This window comes from Antrostomus carolinensis, unplaced genomic scaffold (assembly GCF_000700745.2).
Source record: "Antrostomus carolinensis isolate BGI_N321 unplaced genomic scaffold, ASM70074v2 scaffold18671, whole genome shotgun sequence".
In the NCBI taxonomy this organism is placed as follows: domain Eukaryota; kingdom Metazoa; phylum Chordata; class Aves; order Caprimulgiformes; family Caprimulgidae; genus Antrostomus; species Antrostomus carolinensis.
The window spans coordinates 1-18,079 of NW_010292215.1; the positions used below are offsets into that span (position 1 = coordinate 1).

The 18,079-nt window shown below is 40.5% G+C and overlaps 1 protein-coding gene across 1 annotated transcript; it reads left to right on the top strand.

Moving 5' to 3' along the window:
- Window positions 1-67: 67 nt before the first annotated feature.
- Window positions 68-11,888, top strand: MDM2 (MDM2 proto-oncogene). Its single transcript, XM_010176878.1, has 10 exons — window positions 68-139; window positions 2,165-2,239; window positions 2,565-2,698; window positions 2,857-2,906; window positions 4,217-4,284; window positions 4,440-4,533; window positions 7,187-7,347; window positions 8,329-8,484; window positions 9,583-9,660; window positions 11,175-11,888. Exons 1-10 carry the CDS (start codon window positions 71-73, stop codon window positions 11,742-11,744), a joined length of 1,455 nt encoding a protein of 484 aa, XP_010175180.1. The 5' UTR covers window positions 68-70; the 3' UTR covers window positions 11,745-11,888.
- The last annotated feature ends 6,191 nt before the right edge of the window (window positions 11,889-18,079 follow it).

An 18,079-nucleotide genomic window follows, 5' to 3' on the forward strand; every position in this document is an offset into this window, starting at 1 on the left:
GGGGGGGGGACCTGGGGTTGCGTTGCTGTGTTCCACGTTTTGAGGTGGTTCTCCCCTTAATTGCAGGCAAATGTGCAATACCAAGATGTCCTCCCTTACGGATGCGTCTTCTGTCACCGCTTCGGAGCAAGAGGCGCTGGTCAGTAGCTCTGTCGGATGCGCGAGTTATTCGTGCTGTTTGCAGAGTTTTTATCTGCTAGTTCAGAAGGGCTGCTTTGCTCAGGGAGAAAAGCCAGGAAATCCGGTGAAGATGGTCTCTGTTTGATAATGTAATTGTGAAGCAAATCTTTCTCGTTCCTGGTTGAGAATACAGGGTGATAGTTTAGGTCTAGACTCTTGTTTCCTGGAGACCTGGATCTTGTGTTCCGATTTGATCATGGTAAGCATTTTGTGGTAGCAGTTGTTAACTGTTCATAACTGAAAAGTTGTGGAAGATCTCCGTTGTGCAGAACCTACACCGTGAAATAATCTTGTCATTACAACTGAAGGTTTTTAATTTGGCATTTTCACTTTCTTTTCCGTTGGAATTCGTAAGCAAGCTGTAATAAGAGTCTTTGTGTTTATGGCTTTGAGTATCCAGGATTTCCAGGATACAGCGACAGGTATGCTGTCCTGGCTTTCTACATAGGTTTTCCTGAGGATGGAAGCCTGTATTGTACCTGAGGTGCAAGTTAAAAACTGTGTGTGTACAACGACGGTTGAACTGGATTAGTTTTGTGGAAGGGTAAAACTTTAAATTATAGACTAATAGCAGAACTTCAAAAAAACCCGAAGTGACAGAACAGCAGACTGTTCAAAGTTGATTTTTTGGTTGTTTGTTTCAAGTCCTAATGTGATGCTACTGTCTGCTGTATGGCAGAAGAACTTCATACTTGCAGGAGTCAGAGAGGGCTGGGGAGTAGAAGGATCTGAACTCATAGGGTCTAGTTCTGGATTCACAGATCTGAAACTGTGTTTCACCTCCCCGTGCTCAACTACCATTAGTAGTTTAATAAGTTAACTGTTTGCTTCCTTTATGAAACTGTAATATATGCAGCATGCTCTAAATAACTCAGCACTTAGGAAGGGGTGAATAGACATCTAACATTGTCCACAGGTTGGTTTGTTTTCATTGTGTGTGATTCTTGTTATGCGCTAAAACTTAACGTTGGTTTTAGCATATATTTGAAAGGGAATAAAGAGAGGTTCCCCCCCCCCCTTAATAATTTATTCCTTTTCTCCTGATATTTTATTAACACTTTCCTATAAAATGTTTCTTTTCTATATTCTTATTATTTTAGCTAAATATTAGCCTGTTTTTAAAATATTTATGCTATTGTTAAAGTGGCAATACTAGAACATACTGCACCCCGGGAACCATCAGTGGCTACAGAGGCATTTTCTTTGCAGTTGTGGCAGCCCCTGCAGCCTGTTCTCATCCACTGCACCGGTACTGACACGGCTGTGTGCGGAACAGTGCGGTGAATGGGGACAGGACGCTGCTCTGGCCAGAAGGGGGAGGGGGGAGAGGAAGGCGATTCTTTTTACTTTTCCCTCGTCGACCTCAGCAATTCTCAGACTGGCTGCAGATATAACCCTGCTGGCACAGTGGGTGGGTGGGAGGACCACTGCGGAGGTATGAGTGATGGGAAGAACAGGGTGTGCTTATCACAGCTGAGAACAGTCTTCAGAGGTAAGCAGCCCAGCTGGCAAATGCAACGCTGCAGCCACAGAAACTGGTGGGGAGAGACTAGGAAGGGGGAGGACCAGTGTTCTGCTTTGTGACTTGCACTTTGGACCTGACAGATGGTCACAAAGGTCCATTTGCCTTCCTCCCTCCCATTTGGGAGTCACTGTAATGGCAAGGAGTGGAGCTGAATTTCCCAGGACCCGGCCCTGTGCTTGGAACTACCGAATGAACCCTGTAGCTGGAATCGAGGAATCAGTATGTACCGGTGAAAGACTGGGGTTGAGCTAAGGTGTGCAGTGTATGAGAAGTTTAGTGTGATTGGGATTGTGTTGTTTTAGGTTTAACTTTGCAAAGTAAAGAACTTGGACATGGATAGGTTTTAATCTAGTTGTGTGTTTATATATCACATTAATGCAGAAGGAGGAAGCCAACCTGTAGAAACAGTGTTTTGTTTGTTGAATAATTGGTGAGTACTGTTTTTTCTTCTCCACATAGGTTAAGCCAAAGCCACTATTGTTGAAGTTGTTAAAGTTAGCTGGTGCAGAAAAGGACACTTTTACTATGAAGGAGGTGAGAACTTTTAATCACTAAAAGTGAATTACAGTGAATACAGATAGATCCGTTCTTTTGTTTTGGGTGAATGGAGGGGGGCAGGCAGTGTATTTCACAGCTTATCTCGAAGATATTGAGACAGGTGGTGTTTAGCAGGTTTCTCAAAATCTGAAGTTGGTAAAATAGCAGAGTACTTGGGGAAAGAAAGGAAAATCAAGGGGAGTTTTAGGCCAACAAAGTGAGAAGAGCAAATATCAATGAATTGAATGTGTTTTCTTTTACATTTAAACTTGAAACAACAGAACCTGTGTATTTAATGTCTATGTATGTCATTTATTTACAGGTAATATTCTATCTTGGACAATATATTATGTCTAAACAATTGTATGATGAAAAACAGCAACATATTGTACACTGTGCAAATGATCTCCTGGGGGATTTATTTGGAGTAACAAGCTTTTCAGTAAAAGAACACAGGTAAAATGGGATTCTGTTCTGAGAGTCTGGTTGTGAAATAATGGAGAACGTAATGCATATGGCCTTTTTTTACTCCTTACATCTTCAAATATGGTAAGCTCTCTTTTATAATTACATGTAGCTAACTTGCAACATCTCTTTCTTTATCCCCATCTAAGGAGAGTATATTCAATGATTTCCAGAAATCTGATAGCAATCAATCAACAAGGTAAGCTAGTTTGAGAAGACCTTTTGTTTTGGGAAATCATAGTAGGGAAAATAAAATTCACACTAATGCATCTTGCCTATAGTGATCAGATAACATAATAAGCTATTTGGCTTTACACACCCCTGTCCAGAGCCATCACTAATAATGAAACAAAGCAAACACTGTTTCTTCTGAGGGAGGAAAAAAAATAAAAATCTGAACAGCATTTGGATAATTTTGTCGGACTAGAACCAGAACAAGCACAATCAGACTTGAACACAAGAGAGGACTAAATTGAAAAATAAGTAATTTGTTTGTGTTTCTTAGCAGTAAAGCCCACAACAACATAAAAAGTTTTAATATAAAAAATAAGCTTCCTGAACTTCTGCCAGCAATTAAGTCAGGACAAATGCCTTTTATTCTTTTTGTTAGTATTCTGGTTTAGTTTTCAAAACAGAATGTAGAGTACATTTATAACTGGTCACCCTCAGCTACACTGAGTCCTCTTTTGAAAGGTTTGTATGCTTAAAAGAGTAGCTTTATGGTAACTTGGTGGATAGCCACTCCAGAAATGGAGAATTGTTATGTACTGTCGTCTTTCCTCCAGTATGCCAAATATCACTGTAATTTTTGGCTAATACAAGGAGTGAACCACAGGTTAAATAATGGAAGCGAAACCATTTTGTAAATTGGCTTCTAATTCCATATTGAGACACCTTTTGTTTCTGATTCTTGCTAAAGGGGAGTGTTCAGCTGCTGAAGATGGGAAGCGTGCTCTCTTTATTATCCCTGATTGTTACGCTTGCAAACTTAAATTACCTCTCAAATTCTTTTCTTGAAAGATAATTTATTAATTTGGGGTCTGTCTGGTAGTAAGTATATATAATTAACACCAGTTAATTTTTCTTCTGTTTAATGTCTTTTTAATTCAGTATTCTCATAAGATGATGGCTAGTAAAATATACTTTGGAGAGCAAGAAGTGTAGAATATTTCCTGCCTATATTCTTTCATATCTGCAGAATCCCAGCTAATGCACAGCCTTCACCTGAAGGCATTTTTAATACAATTCTGAGCTACTCTGTGGTTGAGATTTCTTCTTCCTCCCCACCTTCCCACTTCAGTAACGTTCTAGCAAAAGTGCTGCACACACCTGAAAAGCAACGGAATGGGGTTTTTTCCATTGTTCCAAAATGTCTGGATTGAAAGTTCTGTTCAGAATTTACTTTGTAAATGCTATGTGCAGTTAACTTGCCTTTTACTCTCATGTTTTTGAGCCTGAAATTGACCTCTTCTGCTGTGCTGTATTACAGTTTTTTTGTTTTGGTTTCAGACTCTACGCTTGCTGACCCACCTGAGGATGATGCCACATTTCAGCTTGAAGAAGAAAATGTTCTAAAGGTGATTTCTCCCCCCCCCCCCCCCCAATAACTGTTCTGCGAAGTAGGTTCTATTTAGTTTTGCATGATGGTGTCAGTGGTTTAGATGCAATTAGTTTATTGCAGCTTTTTACTTCACATCCATGCTGAGGCTTACTCAGTATTTGTGTTAACCAGGAATCTATGCAAGAATTAGAGGAGAAGCAGACTTCATCAAACATGACTTCCCGACCAACTACATCTTCTAGGAGGAGAACACACAGTGAATCTGGTATGTGCAGATTTATGATGCAGAGCTTTCAGTAGCATGGCCACTTAGGAAAAAAGAGTACATTCTGGTGCCTTAGTGACTTTGAAAGATGCTGACAAATACTATTCATGCTTCTCTGCTTATCTGTAACAAAATGTTCAGTCTGGAAGAAATACACAGTTCTTTTCATTGCTTCAGTGTCATGTTACAGTTTGGATCTCTAGAACTGTTAGTAAGATAGATGATGGAATAACTTGTTCCACAGATCTGTTAGACTTGTTCACATCAGCAGAACTTAATCAGTTGTGTTACTGCACATGATGATGATGTGTGATACAATTATGAGTACACTTCTGTTTGTAATAGGCTGATGTAGTCAAATTCATTTAAGTTCCCTCTGTAGACACCCACAAAATTTTACATTTGTTTTGCTCTCTAAAACTGTTTTTCATTGGATTTCAAGTGGTGGCAAAGATGTCATGGCAGGGAGGTTGGAACTAGATGATCTTTAAGATCCCTTTCAACCCAAACCATTCTATGATTCTATGTCAAAGGTCTGGTAGTAACATGGGATGATTTTGGATGTATTTAGCTACCTGACCATTCCTTAAGCACACTTAGTCTGGTGACTTAAGCACTGTATTTGTCTCCTCTTTACTGTGGTTATTCAATAATTGGTGGCAAATACATTTTCAAAAGGTGGAATGTTTCTTCCAGTAATTGGCAAATAACAAGCTGGTCAGTGTAAACCTGAGTAACTTTACATTTCTCAAAGGAAGTGTTCTTACAGTTCTATTTAAATACTATTCTGTGGAATTTCTTACATTAGTTTGTTCCATCACGTTCTGTTGCCTCACGACTTGGTGGTTGTAATTACCTGGGCAATGATAACCTTCTGTCACTGCATAGAACTTCCTTTTCTTCAGTTGCTTGGGAACGTTTTTCAATTCCTCAGCTTTTGTGTAGTATTTTTTTGTGTTCATCGTAGACTACTGTTGCGTTAGTCAGTCCAAAAACTGTGCTGCATTGCTGAGCGGTTTGCACTAAATTAAAAGAACATTTTAATGTTGTAACAAAAACTGGTGAAAGGATGGAAAGTCTCGGTTAAGCGTCACAACCTGTAATATTTAGGCATGACCCAGAACACCTCAGGTCCTGTGTTGTGCTTACTTATTGTAGGTTTGATTATTAACTCTTGTCTTTGCATCCATTTATTAGTTTGTTACAACCTTAAAAGTTCTTTTAATATAGTGTTTTTATATACACTTTTTTTCTAATTTATAGGAAATCTTCCTTTTAAACAACTATTCTTGTTAAATTGGGATGGTAGCGGCTCCTTTGGAGCCGCTTATATAGTGTATAGAAACCTTGTGGTGATACAGTATCAGTACAGCATGGAGCCATGACCACTAAATGAGGACAACGATGGACAGGAGCAACCCTTGGGCCTGTGGGCACCAAATTTGGTGGGGCTCTCAGGGCGGAAAAAAAGAGAGGGGCTGAGCCAAGAAGCACCAAGGGAAAGTAAGAGAAGTCTCAAAGTATGTACAAGTGTTTTGTTCTCTTTTCTTTTACAATGAAAGATGCAAGCCTTGAAGACTCCTGGAATGTCAGGGTGTGATTTGCAAGGCAGGGGAGAAGCTGGACAATAGAGGATGGGTGCAAAAGGCACCTGTAGAGGGGCAGCAGGCTCTTACCGAGGTCTGTTGAACCGAGTTGTCAGGCCTTTTGGGGAGTTTTCACTCTGCTGCACTTACACACTGATTTTGCAATGCCTTTTTAAATCGAGTTGTTTCTTTCCAAACACTCTAAACGTCAGTGGAGCTGAATTTTGACTTACCTACCCCTAAAATGCTGTCCCTGTGTTCCTTATGCTGCTGTAGGTGCTTGTTTCAAAACATAATGTATTTAAAAAGCATTATCTTTTTGCCTTCAAACCAAGCCTATTGAGTTAAGCACAGCTTAAAGCAGTGCTTTCAGAGTTCAATTTTCAGATAGTATGCCTTGAAGATCTTTTTTCTTGCTAGTGTGTGGTGGAAGTCAACTGTTTGTTACAAAAATCCTGTTGAGTAAATACAATTACATATAGTGCAACTATTAACTGATAAATGTATTGAGGTGTCTGAAAGTTGAACCTGAAATTATCTTGCTTAGCATGAAATCCTTTGTATGCACGTGACTTGGGAGCTAGTTGCTCTCCCTGCAAATTCTGGGGTAGACTCAGAAGCTCTCTGAAAGTGCCCTTCTGTCTACTGACTGCAGAGGGAGCTAGGACGATTAAGATCCTAACTGTTTTTTAAAACTAGGAGGGGTTTACCGTGTCACGTGTGAAGTGGAGTAAAAATGCTTCCAAATTTGCAATTATTTTATTTCCTGCACATTGACACTGCCATTTACAAGCTGTACTGATGGGACAGATGGGGAAAGCCAGTCCCTGCAGTACTGTTTTCAGGAGTTTTTCCACACTTTTCATGTTTCTCAGTGTTACTGTGTCTTATTTAAATAAGAAGTTTTCGGAGTCTTTACTTTTTACCTCATAAAATAATACTGAATGACTTTGTTTTTCTTAAATTCCTATATAAGTAAATTATGTTTTAACCTTTTGTTAAGAATATTCAAAATTGCACATTGCACAGATGTTTTTGGACTAATAAAAATTCTTGAATGTGCCCAGAAGAAAATTCTTCAGATGATCTGCACAGTGACAGAAGAAAACGACACAAATCAGACAGCATTTCATTGACGTTTGATGAAAGTCTCTCATGGTGTGTAGTCAGTGGTCTGTGCCGTGAAAGAAGCAATAGCAGTGATTCAACAGATTCTCTTTCCATTCCTGTAAGTCAAATTATATATTGGTACAAATTTTGCAGATACCACAAGTGCAAATATGCATATTAAAGCATCATGTTCTTAATTAAAAGCAGCAGTGCCTTCTAGTGGTGTCTGAGGAAAGAAGAGAGGCCGAAAGAAAAATTGGTGTGTGGGTGGAGTGGGGTCTTTCATAGATCTGCTGACAAAAGCTGAAGTGAAATATTTGAAATACTAACTTTGAATATTCTTTAAAAAACAGATTATTACTGCTTGGCACAGTATTGAAAAAATGCCAGATATATTTTTTCGGTATGTTTTAAAATAAGTATTTCTTAGAATGCTAAGAGAAGAAAAGAAGTCACAGATGTTCCATGATTCAGAATAGTTGGTAGTTCCGGTACAACTTCGGTAAATGTATATGGCAGCACTCTGATGATAACGCTGTATTCATTTTCCAGGCCTGTTTTCTTTTTTGTTGTCTGTTGTCTTCAGCAAACATTGAATTAAATTATCTGTGGTTAAGTCACGAATATCTAAACTAACAGTCTCCCTAGTCATATACTGTGCTCTGAATTGACAGAACTAATATAGTGTCTTCACTCTTGCCATTTTATAATTGTTTAGCCACTGTCTCAAATTAAGGTTAACGAAGTTGATGAGAATAAGAGAATTTAATGACATGCAGCCAGAAGACATTACTTTCTTGCATCTGTTATTTCACTTTTTAGGAGAGCCTTTGTGAAGTAGTAGCTGCAGTCTTCAAGCTGGCTGTAGGTTGAAGGCTCAACCTCCAGAGCTGACAAAAGGCTTTCAGATCTAGCTTTGTTTTTACCTATCAATAATTTGTTTGTCTCATAAAAGATGTTCTGTATAACAGTAGCTGATCTCATTTCTTCCATAGCTAATTAAACTGAGTAGTTCAGTTTTATCTTCTGAGCTGTCTTAACAGTAATGGTCATGGATACGGACTGGTGAGGTTGAGTGTGTACTTTCTCTCTTTTTCAGGATCTTGATGCCAGTTCATTAAGCGAAAACTCTGACTGGTTTGACCACGGTTCTGTTTCAGACCAGTTCAGTGTAGAGTTTGAAGTGGAGTCTATTTATTCAGAAGATTATAGCCATAATGAAGAAGGACAGGAGCTCACAGATGAAGATGATGAGGTACAGACATACTTGTTATGTTTGGGGCTTTTTTGACTGGGGGTGGTGAAAGAGGGAAGGAAACTTACAGGAATACTTCATGTTGAGATTCCAACGAGAAGCAGTAACTCTCAGGTTTATTCCAGGGCTGCATGTGCTGTGTTACAAACTGCACCCAGTCATTCATTAAATCAAATTACACGCCTGTGCAGATGGGTCAGCATTGTGCACCTGCCAGGCAGTAGCCGTGCTAGAGCTTTCTGCAGGCTCTGAAACAGACTCCTGACAGTCTGGAAAAGGCTGTCTGTTTAACTTCACTCCCTAGCTGTTGCAGCCAATGGCAGCACGTGTACTTGAGCCTATTTCTAAATTTTTAATTATAGAAGTGTGTGTTGAGCTTTGACAGTGCTTTTGATACTGAATGAAAAGTTCCCTAGTAACTCTTTGCAAAGGAATATTTTGAATCATTTGCCTCCATGAATGTAAATGTTTCATAGAGATGCTGAAACCCAATTTTAGAAGTTTTCATTAGGAGGCAAGAAGACGGTAAAATTGTGATTACCATAATTTTCAAGAGATCTAGATATCTGAAATGTCAGGAGTGAAGTGGGAAGTTACTTTTTTCCTGGGTCAGTTTTCTGTCACTTCAAAGAGGTGAATCAGCTCATGTCAAGATTGGGTAAGTACCAAAGACGGAATTCACCAGGGACGCAGGATTGTGACACTCAAGAGGCTGAATGGGACTGACTGTGCTGACGTACACGATGTACACTGGGGGTTACAGTGCTGCAGAGCTGCACCCTGAGAGAACATGGTGATTTGGAGGAAGGCAGGATTGAGGTGTGCTTCCAACAGCAGTGTTGAGAATTGCGGAATGGTTGAGTTTGGAAGGGGCCTCTGGAGGTCACAGAAAACGAGAAGGTGATTGGTGACAACCAACATGGCTTCACCAAGGGCAAATCATGCCTGACCAATCTGGTGGCCTTTTATGATGGGGTTACAACATTGGTGGATAAAGGAAGAGCAACTGATGTCATCTACCTGGACTTGTGCAAGGCAGTTGAATGCCAAAGCACAGTTACATCAATACTAATTTTTTATTATTATTATTTAAACCAGGTATATCAGCTGACTATTTACCAGGATGAAGACAGTGATGCTGATTCATTTGATGAAGATCCAGAGATTTCTCTAGCTGTGAGTAAAAGCGTAACTGGCAAAGCATTTTACAGTGGGTGAACTAACAGAGTAGATTGAGGAGTATAGATTAATTCTGTTGCTACCAGTGATTTTTTTTTAGAATTAAATTAACTTTTTCTTGTGTGCTTGAAGATTCCAAGGCAATATTTTAATTGCTGAAGATGTGATTATTAAGAAACCTTGATTTTAAAAAAGAAAAAAAAGTATACTTCCTAATCCATTAAAAAATCCCCATGCTAATTTACGGTTTCACTGACTTAATGGAATGAAATTATTTGGAGCTGAAATCTGACTCTTTGCACAAAATGAAAAAAAAAATCTTAGTCATGTATATTTAAAAAACTCTTCCTATAAATCATAATACCTAGTTTCATTGTCCAACCTGAATGCAGGAATCTGTAACATACAGATGTGAAGGCAAACCTGTTCTCAGTACTGTGAAATTAAAAGATTCTGAGGCCTTTTCTAAATTCTGAGAGACCATTCTTGTGGGAAGAAATCCAGGGGGCTAAGGCGGAGTATGTAGACACATGAAAAAAGCACACACTAGAATTAAAACACAGTGTATCTTTTTATTTATATTTGCTTTTCACAGTTGAAGCTTGAATAAAGCTGTTGTCCAAAACTGAAGTGTTCCAGTCCCCCGATGGTGTGTAGGACTTGAGGGGCTTCCCTATGTGCGCAAAACACAGGGCTGGGCACCATGTAAAAACATAGCACTGCTTATGTATGGAATAATAAGTCTGTACGTTATTTTTAGGAACTAAAGTTGGCCTTTTAAGCTTTTGATGTCACTGATGTTATTGAGGAGACAAACAAAAAGTTTTGAATCTTTAAATAAGTTTTGTTTTGTTTTCATCCCCCCTGTGGCATGCATTATTTCTAAGAAGGGTCTTTCTACTTAAAAATCAGGTGTATTTTTAATGAGATAGTGGCTTATGGTCAGCGTAGTGTACAGAGTAACCTCTGAAACAGTGATGGCAGCCCACTTTTTTGGATGTGTTTTGATTATTTTCCTCCCCCCGGCCCCCCATGGCTGTTTTTTGCTCTGCAATACTGCTGTGTCAGAGTGCCCTCACCCGGCCGTTTTGCACACCAACAGCCTAGCATCCCACAGGTTAGATGTCCCTTCAGTCTTGAGTAGTTTCAGAAGTCTGTTGTTGAAAATAATGGGCATGGTGACTGTTTTATCAGAAATAAGTTTCCCATGAGGTTCTCTGAAGACTTTTGTGGTCTGGTTTCTTCAGTTTTGCATAAGAAATAATAGATCATTGTTGTTCTACCTCTACTGCAAAAAGAAAGAAAAATCAGCGAGTCCTTTTAAAATCAAGACTATTTTAATCTAGAACTATAAAATGGGGACAAACTGAATGGAATTGTTAAATTGTAAACAAGCTAATAGCTCAAGGCAGCTATTATTTTGGCAGTAATGAATTGTTTATAATCTCTGAATACTTTAGTTGCAAGCATTCCAAGTAGCTTAAGCTGTTCCAACCTTTAATTCACTAAAGGATTATTGGAAGTGTCCTGAATGTAGCGAAATGAATCCTCCGCTTCCACGACATTGCCACAGATGCTGGGCCCTTCGTGAGGACTGGCTTCCAGATGAAAAGAGTGACAAATTGGAAAAGAACAAATTAGAAAGTTCCTTCCCTCTGGAGTCTGAAGAAGGTTTTGATGTTCCTGACTGCAAGAAAGTGAAAATGACTGAAGATAAAGAACCAGCTGTGGAGGAGAATGAGGATAAAGCAGTACAAATTTCTGAGTCCCAGGAAAGTGAAGATTATTCCCAGCCATCAACATCAAGCAGCATGTTTTGTAGCAGTCAGGAGGACTATAAGGAACCCGAGAAGAGAGAAATACAAGAAAAAGAGGAAAGCATGGAATCTGGTCTACCCATTACCAGCATAGAGCCCTGTGTCATATGTCAGAGCAGACCTAAAAACGGCTGCATAGTACATGGCAAAACGGGACACCTCATGTCATGTTTCACATGTGCAAGAAAACTTAAGAAGAGGAACAAACCGTGTCCGGTGTGCAGACAGCCCATACAAATGATTGTACTAACTTATTTTAGTTAGATGGATGGCGACAGGAAAGCAGCAAAAAGAACTTCATAAACTGGTTAAGAGAGTAAAACTATTTTTGTATGCTTATTGGAAAATTAATATTTTGAGTCTCTTTACATTTGATGTGAAAAGTAATTGCTGACATAAATGCACTGGGGTTGTTAAGAGGTTAGCACAATGTTTAGAAGTCAGCTCTCAAAAGAAATAACCAATTCCTGTAAAGTACCTGCCTCTCCAAGTGTTTTATGTTCCATACACATCAGTGACATTTGTTTTACTAGATTAAATACACACATTAAAAAAACAAACTCGGTGATTGTGAGAGGAGAGACATGTCAAAGAGTTTGTTCATGTGAGTTCCTCTCAAGAAGGCAGAAGATTCTCCGCGTTCCAGTATCTGTTGCCTGATGAAGACACCAGGCTCAATCAGAACCTTCTGAATAAGTCAATAAAACAAATAAATAGAATCTTGTCTCCCTCATTGCCAAAAGTTAAATTCCTCCAAGTAACCAAATTATGGGGGAGATCTTGCCAGGAAGTGGGGGAAGATGCAATAGAAAATAATCTAAGGTTTAGGAAATAGAAGAGAGTATTGTATGTCTTTTACAGTTGCATTGTAAACTTCAGGGCTGCGTGTGTCCTGAGAAGTCATCGACCCAAGTTCAATCTTACAGTTACCTCTTAAACGTCTTGGGAAACTGGCTTTTAAAATGCTGTGTGGGTTTGGAGGTCTGTCCTATCTTGATTATTTTAGTAGCATGAGAAAAGACTTGAACAGGCAAGATAAATGAAGGAGATAGATACTATATAATGTCAAGGGAACATTAGGGAACAAACATTTTTCTGCGCTTGTTTTTGACTTCAGCAGGGTCGCGTGCAGCTTGATCACTACATTCGCTTCAGTAAAAATAGTAAGAAAAAAGACCACCTTCATCTGCAGAAACAAATAAGCTGTGTAGTTCTGGTTCACATAGGTGTTCTCTCAGTTCAGTAGGCTTTCCAACTTACACTGTTTGTATCATGAGAATTCTAAAAATCCATTGCTAAGTGTTTGGCCAAAATTGGTCTCACTGGACTTGTCCTTTACCGCTTTTAGTTCTTGTCTCCTCACTGTGCTCTGTCAAAAGCCTTGTGAAACTTACCAGTTCCTTTATTAAGGAGTCTACTACTGACTCAGTTGAGTGGTACGTTCAGAGTAGATAGCGTGAGGGTATTTTTGTAAGCTCAAGTATCTTCAGGATGCAGTTAAATTACTCATCTGAGCTGTTTTTCAGGTGGCGAGTTTCTGTACCAGTGTGTTTTATTGATTCCTTTGGAAAACTAGATTATAAGAGGAATTGTCTGTTTTAGCACCTTCTAATTTTGCAGGTAGCTGCTGATCATCTGCCCAATAGAGAATAGCAAATAAATAGTTTCAGCATGAGGGGGGGGGTGCCAGGAACGGAGGTGTAGCCTAAATGCAGGAATTGTGCTGTTCTACCAGGCCCAGGTTAGAGCTTCGTTAGCACTGCTGGTACAGAACTGCTGATGCCTGTGTGCCAGTGCAGAGACTGCTACTGCTATAGTTGCCTTCAAGTCAGAGTTGAAATAGTTATTCTGGTGTAAAGTGTCTGTGAACCAGGGCTGTGAGCGCCTGGAAGACAAGGAAGTACCTTGGCAAAGGACGTAAAGCTGTGTGGGAGACACTCGTGAGCCCTCGGTTGTTACTTGCCTGCAAAGAAATACCTTCGTGGGTAAAGACTGAATTACTGGGGTCCGTCACGTTTTGTTCGTACAGTTGAGATCATTTTTTAAAAACACTACTAAGAGGCCTGGTACCTCTGAAGTTCTGCAATTCATTTTAACGAAACAAAATGTAAACTCCAGTTGTAAAGGTTTCTTCAAATTCTTACTTGCAAATTTCTTGCCCCTTGCAATTTGTGGAGCAATAGCAGGTAGCTGGAAGTTCCTGAAGTTCTTTGGTCAGCAGAAACCTTTTGAGGGTTTCAAGAGATTTGATAATCCTTTAGCCTGACAGAGAAGTCCCTTAGACAGGTATTTACATTTTTCAAGTAGGGATGCTTCTAGTGGATGGCTGCCTGCCTTAACTCACGCTGCTTCCTGTTACTTTTCTGAATTGGTGATTGGATAAACTTAAGTGTAGTGAAGCTTGCAGAGGCTCTTCCGTTGCACCTGCAGATCGGAACCAAGTGGTGTTTGTATCGTGGTCTGGGATCTGCAGCTGAGAGAATTGTAGGTGCATTTATTCAGGAGCAGCACTGATGCCGTGGGGACTGTACTTGGAAAGCTCCGTCTGTTACATCATCTCCTATGTCTTAAGACGCTTTTTCAGTGTGGTACCTTCTCTGCCGTCACTGTGACGGCTGCGTAACTGGGGGAGCAGCCCCTCTTACCTACTTCCTGCTGGCACAAATGGTACCATCCTGCTCTGCCATTCTCTCTTCCAGTCAGTCCCCTCAAGTGAGCTCTGTATTTAATAAACCACTTCAACGCTCAAGAAGGCAGGTATGGTCAGAGCAGTTATCCCAATTACTCAGTTTGGGATTTTTCTTCAAAAACAATTTAGTCTCCCACTGATGCTTTCTGTTTTGGCAAAAGATAAAAGTGAGGGCATACAGCGTAATAACATTTCCTTTTTGTGATCTAGAACTGTAGTTCCCTGGCAGGTGCTCTGTTGTGGAGGACAGCCCTGGAAACACCCCCTGCTCCGTACACTGCTGAGGAAACGGGCCATTTTGATTCTGCATCTGTGGCCAGCCTGCTGTGTCAGAGTGCATCTTTGCTTTGAATTGCATTTTCTACCATAACATTACTCTTCGTAAGTTCTAGTAAAACTTGAGGGTTTGGTTAGTTTGGGTTCCCCCACCCCAAAAGCACGCCTTACAAATAAGGGAGCAGTGAGTGTGGGTGTCTGTTCCAGTTCCCATAGGAGACGCTGGCAGGCAAGTAGGTGCCGGGCTTTGGGGGGTGTGTGGGTGACAGGGGTGACCCCAGGCCAGGCCGGGTCTTCAGTCCGAAAGGTGAAACCTTTGGGTCTGCCCCCGCGCCGTCGCCCTGACCCGCAGGAGGTACGTGTGGGGTCACCAGCCTGGTGTTCATCACCCTGTTCTTTCTGGCCTGTACGTGTGTTTCTGGCCTCGGGTAGCGGCACGAAAGTCAGCAGAATTTTAGCACAAAAGTTGACGAATGCTCTTACGTGGTGAGGTCTCTGAGACTCTTACTTAAATATTGTACACACTTTGATCTTTAATTTATTTCAGTTTGTAAATATTCTTGTGCTTAGTGTTTCGAGCATTAATTTATTGAAGTAGTCTGTTGGTACGCGTGTAGAGACATAAATATGCATACTTACTACATCGCAGTCAAAGAAAAGTATTTAAGAAATTGTAGCATTAAAGTGAAGAGAAATATTCAAATGAAGAGGGGCAGAGGAAGATCTATGGCTTTGTGCTTTTCCTTCCCTTAAAACAATTTCTGCGTTGAACCCGAACAAGGTTTATTAACTAGCGAAGGAGGCCGGTGCAACATTAGCAGCAGTGAAAATACTTTGCGTGCTTTTATGGTTTTTGTTGAGCAGCACCCCTCCAGCATCGGTTCAGTGTTTCTGACAGGCGCACTGGGAGGAACGTGTGCTGAGCTGTACTGTGCGGGGGGCTGTGGCTGCCGCTTCAGTCAGATTGATTTGAAATGGGTAGAAGTGCCCCAGATTTTAATTGATGAAAAGCATTGCGTGTGTTCTGACAGCGTAGCAGTTTTATTGTTTGCTGTAAATTTGTTTAAATGTTGCTGTCTCTGAAATGTCTGTGTGGGTGTGAAGCCACAGGCAAGACTTCAGGCAGATTTTTCCCCTTGAAGACTAATATGAGGGGAAAAAACAATCCCTTACTCTTACAGAAAGCATCGACGGGAGTAACTAACAACTGTTGCAGAAAATTGTGTTCTTAAAGAAGAGAGATTAGAAAATTATAAGCATAACAAAGCTGAATAAACAGAAATGAATAAATAGGGTTGGTGTAGGGGTGAAGAACTTCTTCCCCCACTTAATCTAAAGCTGCTGTTGTGTCAGGGCATAACTTTAGAAGTGAGAGTGTATTGTTTTAAAGCAGTTAATTTATTCAGCATGTGAACTTGCCGCACAGGTGGTGGGGCAGCAGTTATCCCAGGAAGATACGACATGTGGCTGTGCACTGCTCAGCCGAAAAAGGGACACTTGCTGTTGTGACGCTTCCCCATGGGAGAGGGCGTTGAGCACGTGTGCAGCACACGCAGAAAGGCAGCGCTCTTGCCTCCTCTGAGCTCTGTCGTTCATGGTGCCGGCAGGTGGGTACAGGCTTTGAGTGTCCATAGGGTCACCCGTGTGCTCAATCAAGCACATCAGGTAGCACCTGGTACTCTGGCTGCGCGCCCCTGCCTTAGCTGTAAGCCCAGCTCCCATGGGCCAGCCTGTTCTGGGGCAGCTACCTGCCTGACTAACTGACCTTCTCCAGCTCATCCATACCCGAAGCCAAGTCTTACCTTGTTACTTGTCATTTACAGGTTGTGCAGTGTAAAGTGAGGAACAAAAAACGCCCCCAAAACCTGAGATTAAGGTATCTTTTTGCAATGAGTTACACTTACTCAACATGAGAAATTGTTGCTTTTAGTTAATGTGTGCTGCTTTTTTAATTTAGCACAGATACACTGAAAGCTTCAAGTGAATGCCTCTTTGTAGTATGTGTGTGTGTATATATACACATATACATATATATATATATATTCTACATGTAAAATTTGTTGGTGATACTTAAAAAGGTGTTGTCTCCCCTTTTGAGTAGATGTTGCTTTAACTTAACAGCCTGACTTTTAAAGGACAGTTCTTGTTTGAGCTAAATGAATGGCTATCAACGTGACAATTACATAACACCTAAAATAACAAGAGCTTTTCAAAAAGCAGAGTCTGTGTTGTCTGCTGCACACAGCTGCAGTGACTGTTCCACAGATGGGTGTGTAGTGAATTTCAGTAACTATGCAATTTTGCTACTATTCCTAGATGAACACGCTTTCGAGAACCTGTCACGGTGCACACCACAGTCTGTAACCATTAAAATAGAAGTGTCTGCTCAAATTGCACAGGGCATGGATCCATTTATGAGAATTTTCTTGTGTAATACGTTTGTCTTTTGGTTTTCAGTTTTTCTGAGGAAACTAAATACGATGTTCCATTTAAAAGCTTTAAATAAAGTTTTATTTATGTATTCCTTGGTGCTCCTTTTTCCTGTCTGTAACGTGATTGTTAGAATTTCTGCTACTTGGTTTTTACAGCTTTTTAATTCTGTGAACTGGTGTTGCAGGCTCTTCCTCCCCTCACTCAGGCTTCTGGCAGAGTTCAAGCTTCAGGGGGATTTTAAACTCAAGGGGTCTCTAGTTCTTCTTGCTGTAGGTGACAGAATCAGAACCAAGTACCAGTGGAGGGATTAGTGGGTAATTATTTACTCCTCTGACTGGTAAACAAGCCCCAGCAGTTCAGAAGGAGAGAAAAGGCAGAAAATTCAAATAGATATGATGAGGGCATTCAGAAACCAGTATCTTGCATACACAGCCCTAGCACCAGATTGGAATTGCTGTTTCAGTTTCTGAAGTGTCTTTACAACTTGATCTGCTGTGCAGAATCTGGGCAGCTGGTAGGCAAGGGGCTGATGAGCAGGTGCCACAGCCCAGCTGGTTGGGCTTGATGTGACAGGCATCAATACTGTTTCTGTGAAGGTGGGATGTTTAAAAAAAGCATTAAAAGATTAACTGCATTTCTGCATTTTTTTTTTTTTTTACAGGAAAAGACTATGTTACTTTTGAAATTACTGGCAGCTAAAGTTTTAAAATAAACACAGGAGATGGTACTAACTGGCTTTTCTTGTTAAGATTTGTGTTTATTGGACAGTTTCAAAGTGTGCTGAAAATAACTTGCAACTGGCCAGGCAGAAGGAATCTGCTCATTCTGCACAGGTCACAGCCCAGCCAGGGGAACACACTAGTTCAGCTGTCACTGAAACCAGCCTCTGTGCCAGGATCCAGGTGTGCCTGCCTGCTTCTGGCACATCTCTCTGTTAGACAATGGCCCAAACAGTGTTATAACAGGGCTGTGAAACAAACACACTTAAAACACTAAAGCCATTGCTAAAACTATTCAGATTAAAAAAAAAAAAGAAATCTTGAAGTGTATGCACTTCTATTCCATACTGAATTCAGTGAAAAAATTGCAACAGTATAAAGCTGCCAATGACTGTTGCCACCTTGTTTTCAATAGCTCTGCCTTAGAGGAACACAATTTGCAGACATAAGTTATTCTCTGTTGCCTGATGGCACAGATTCTC

Coding starts and splice junctions, on each gene's coding strand:
- MDM2 (XM_010176878.1), top strand. CDS start 71: ATGTGCAATACCAAGATGTCCTCCCTTACGGATGCGTCTTCTGTCACC. Junction 2,699..2,856: donor TTTTCAGTAAAAGAACACAG/GTAAAATGGGAT, acceptor TCCCCATCTAAG/GAGAGTATATTCAATGATTT. Junction 9,661..11,174: donor ATCCAGAGATTTCTCTAGCT/GTGAGTAAAAGC, acceptor AATTCACTAAAG/GATTATTGGAAGTGTCCTGA.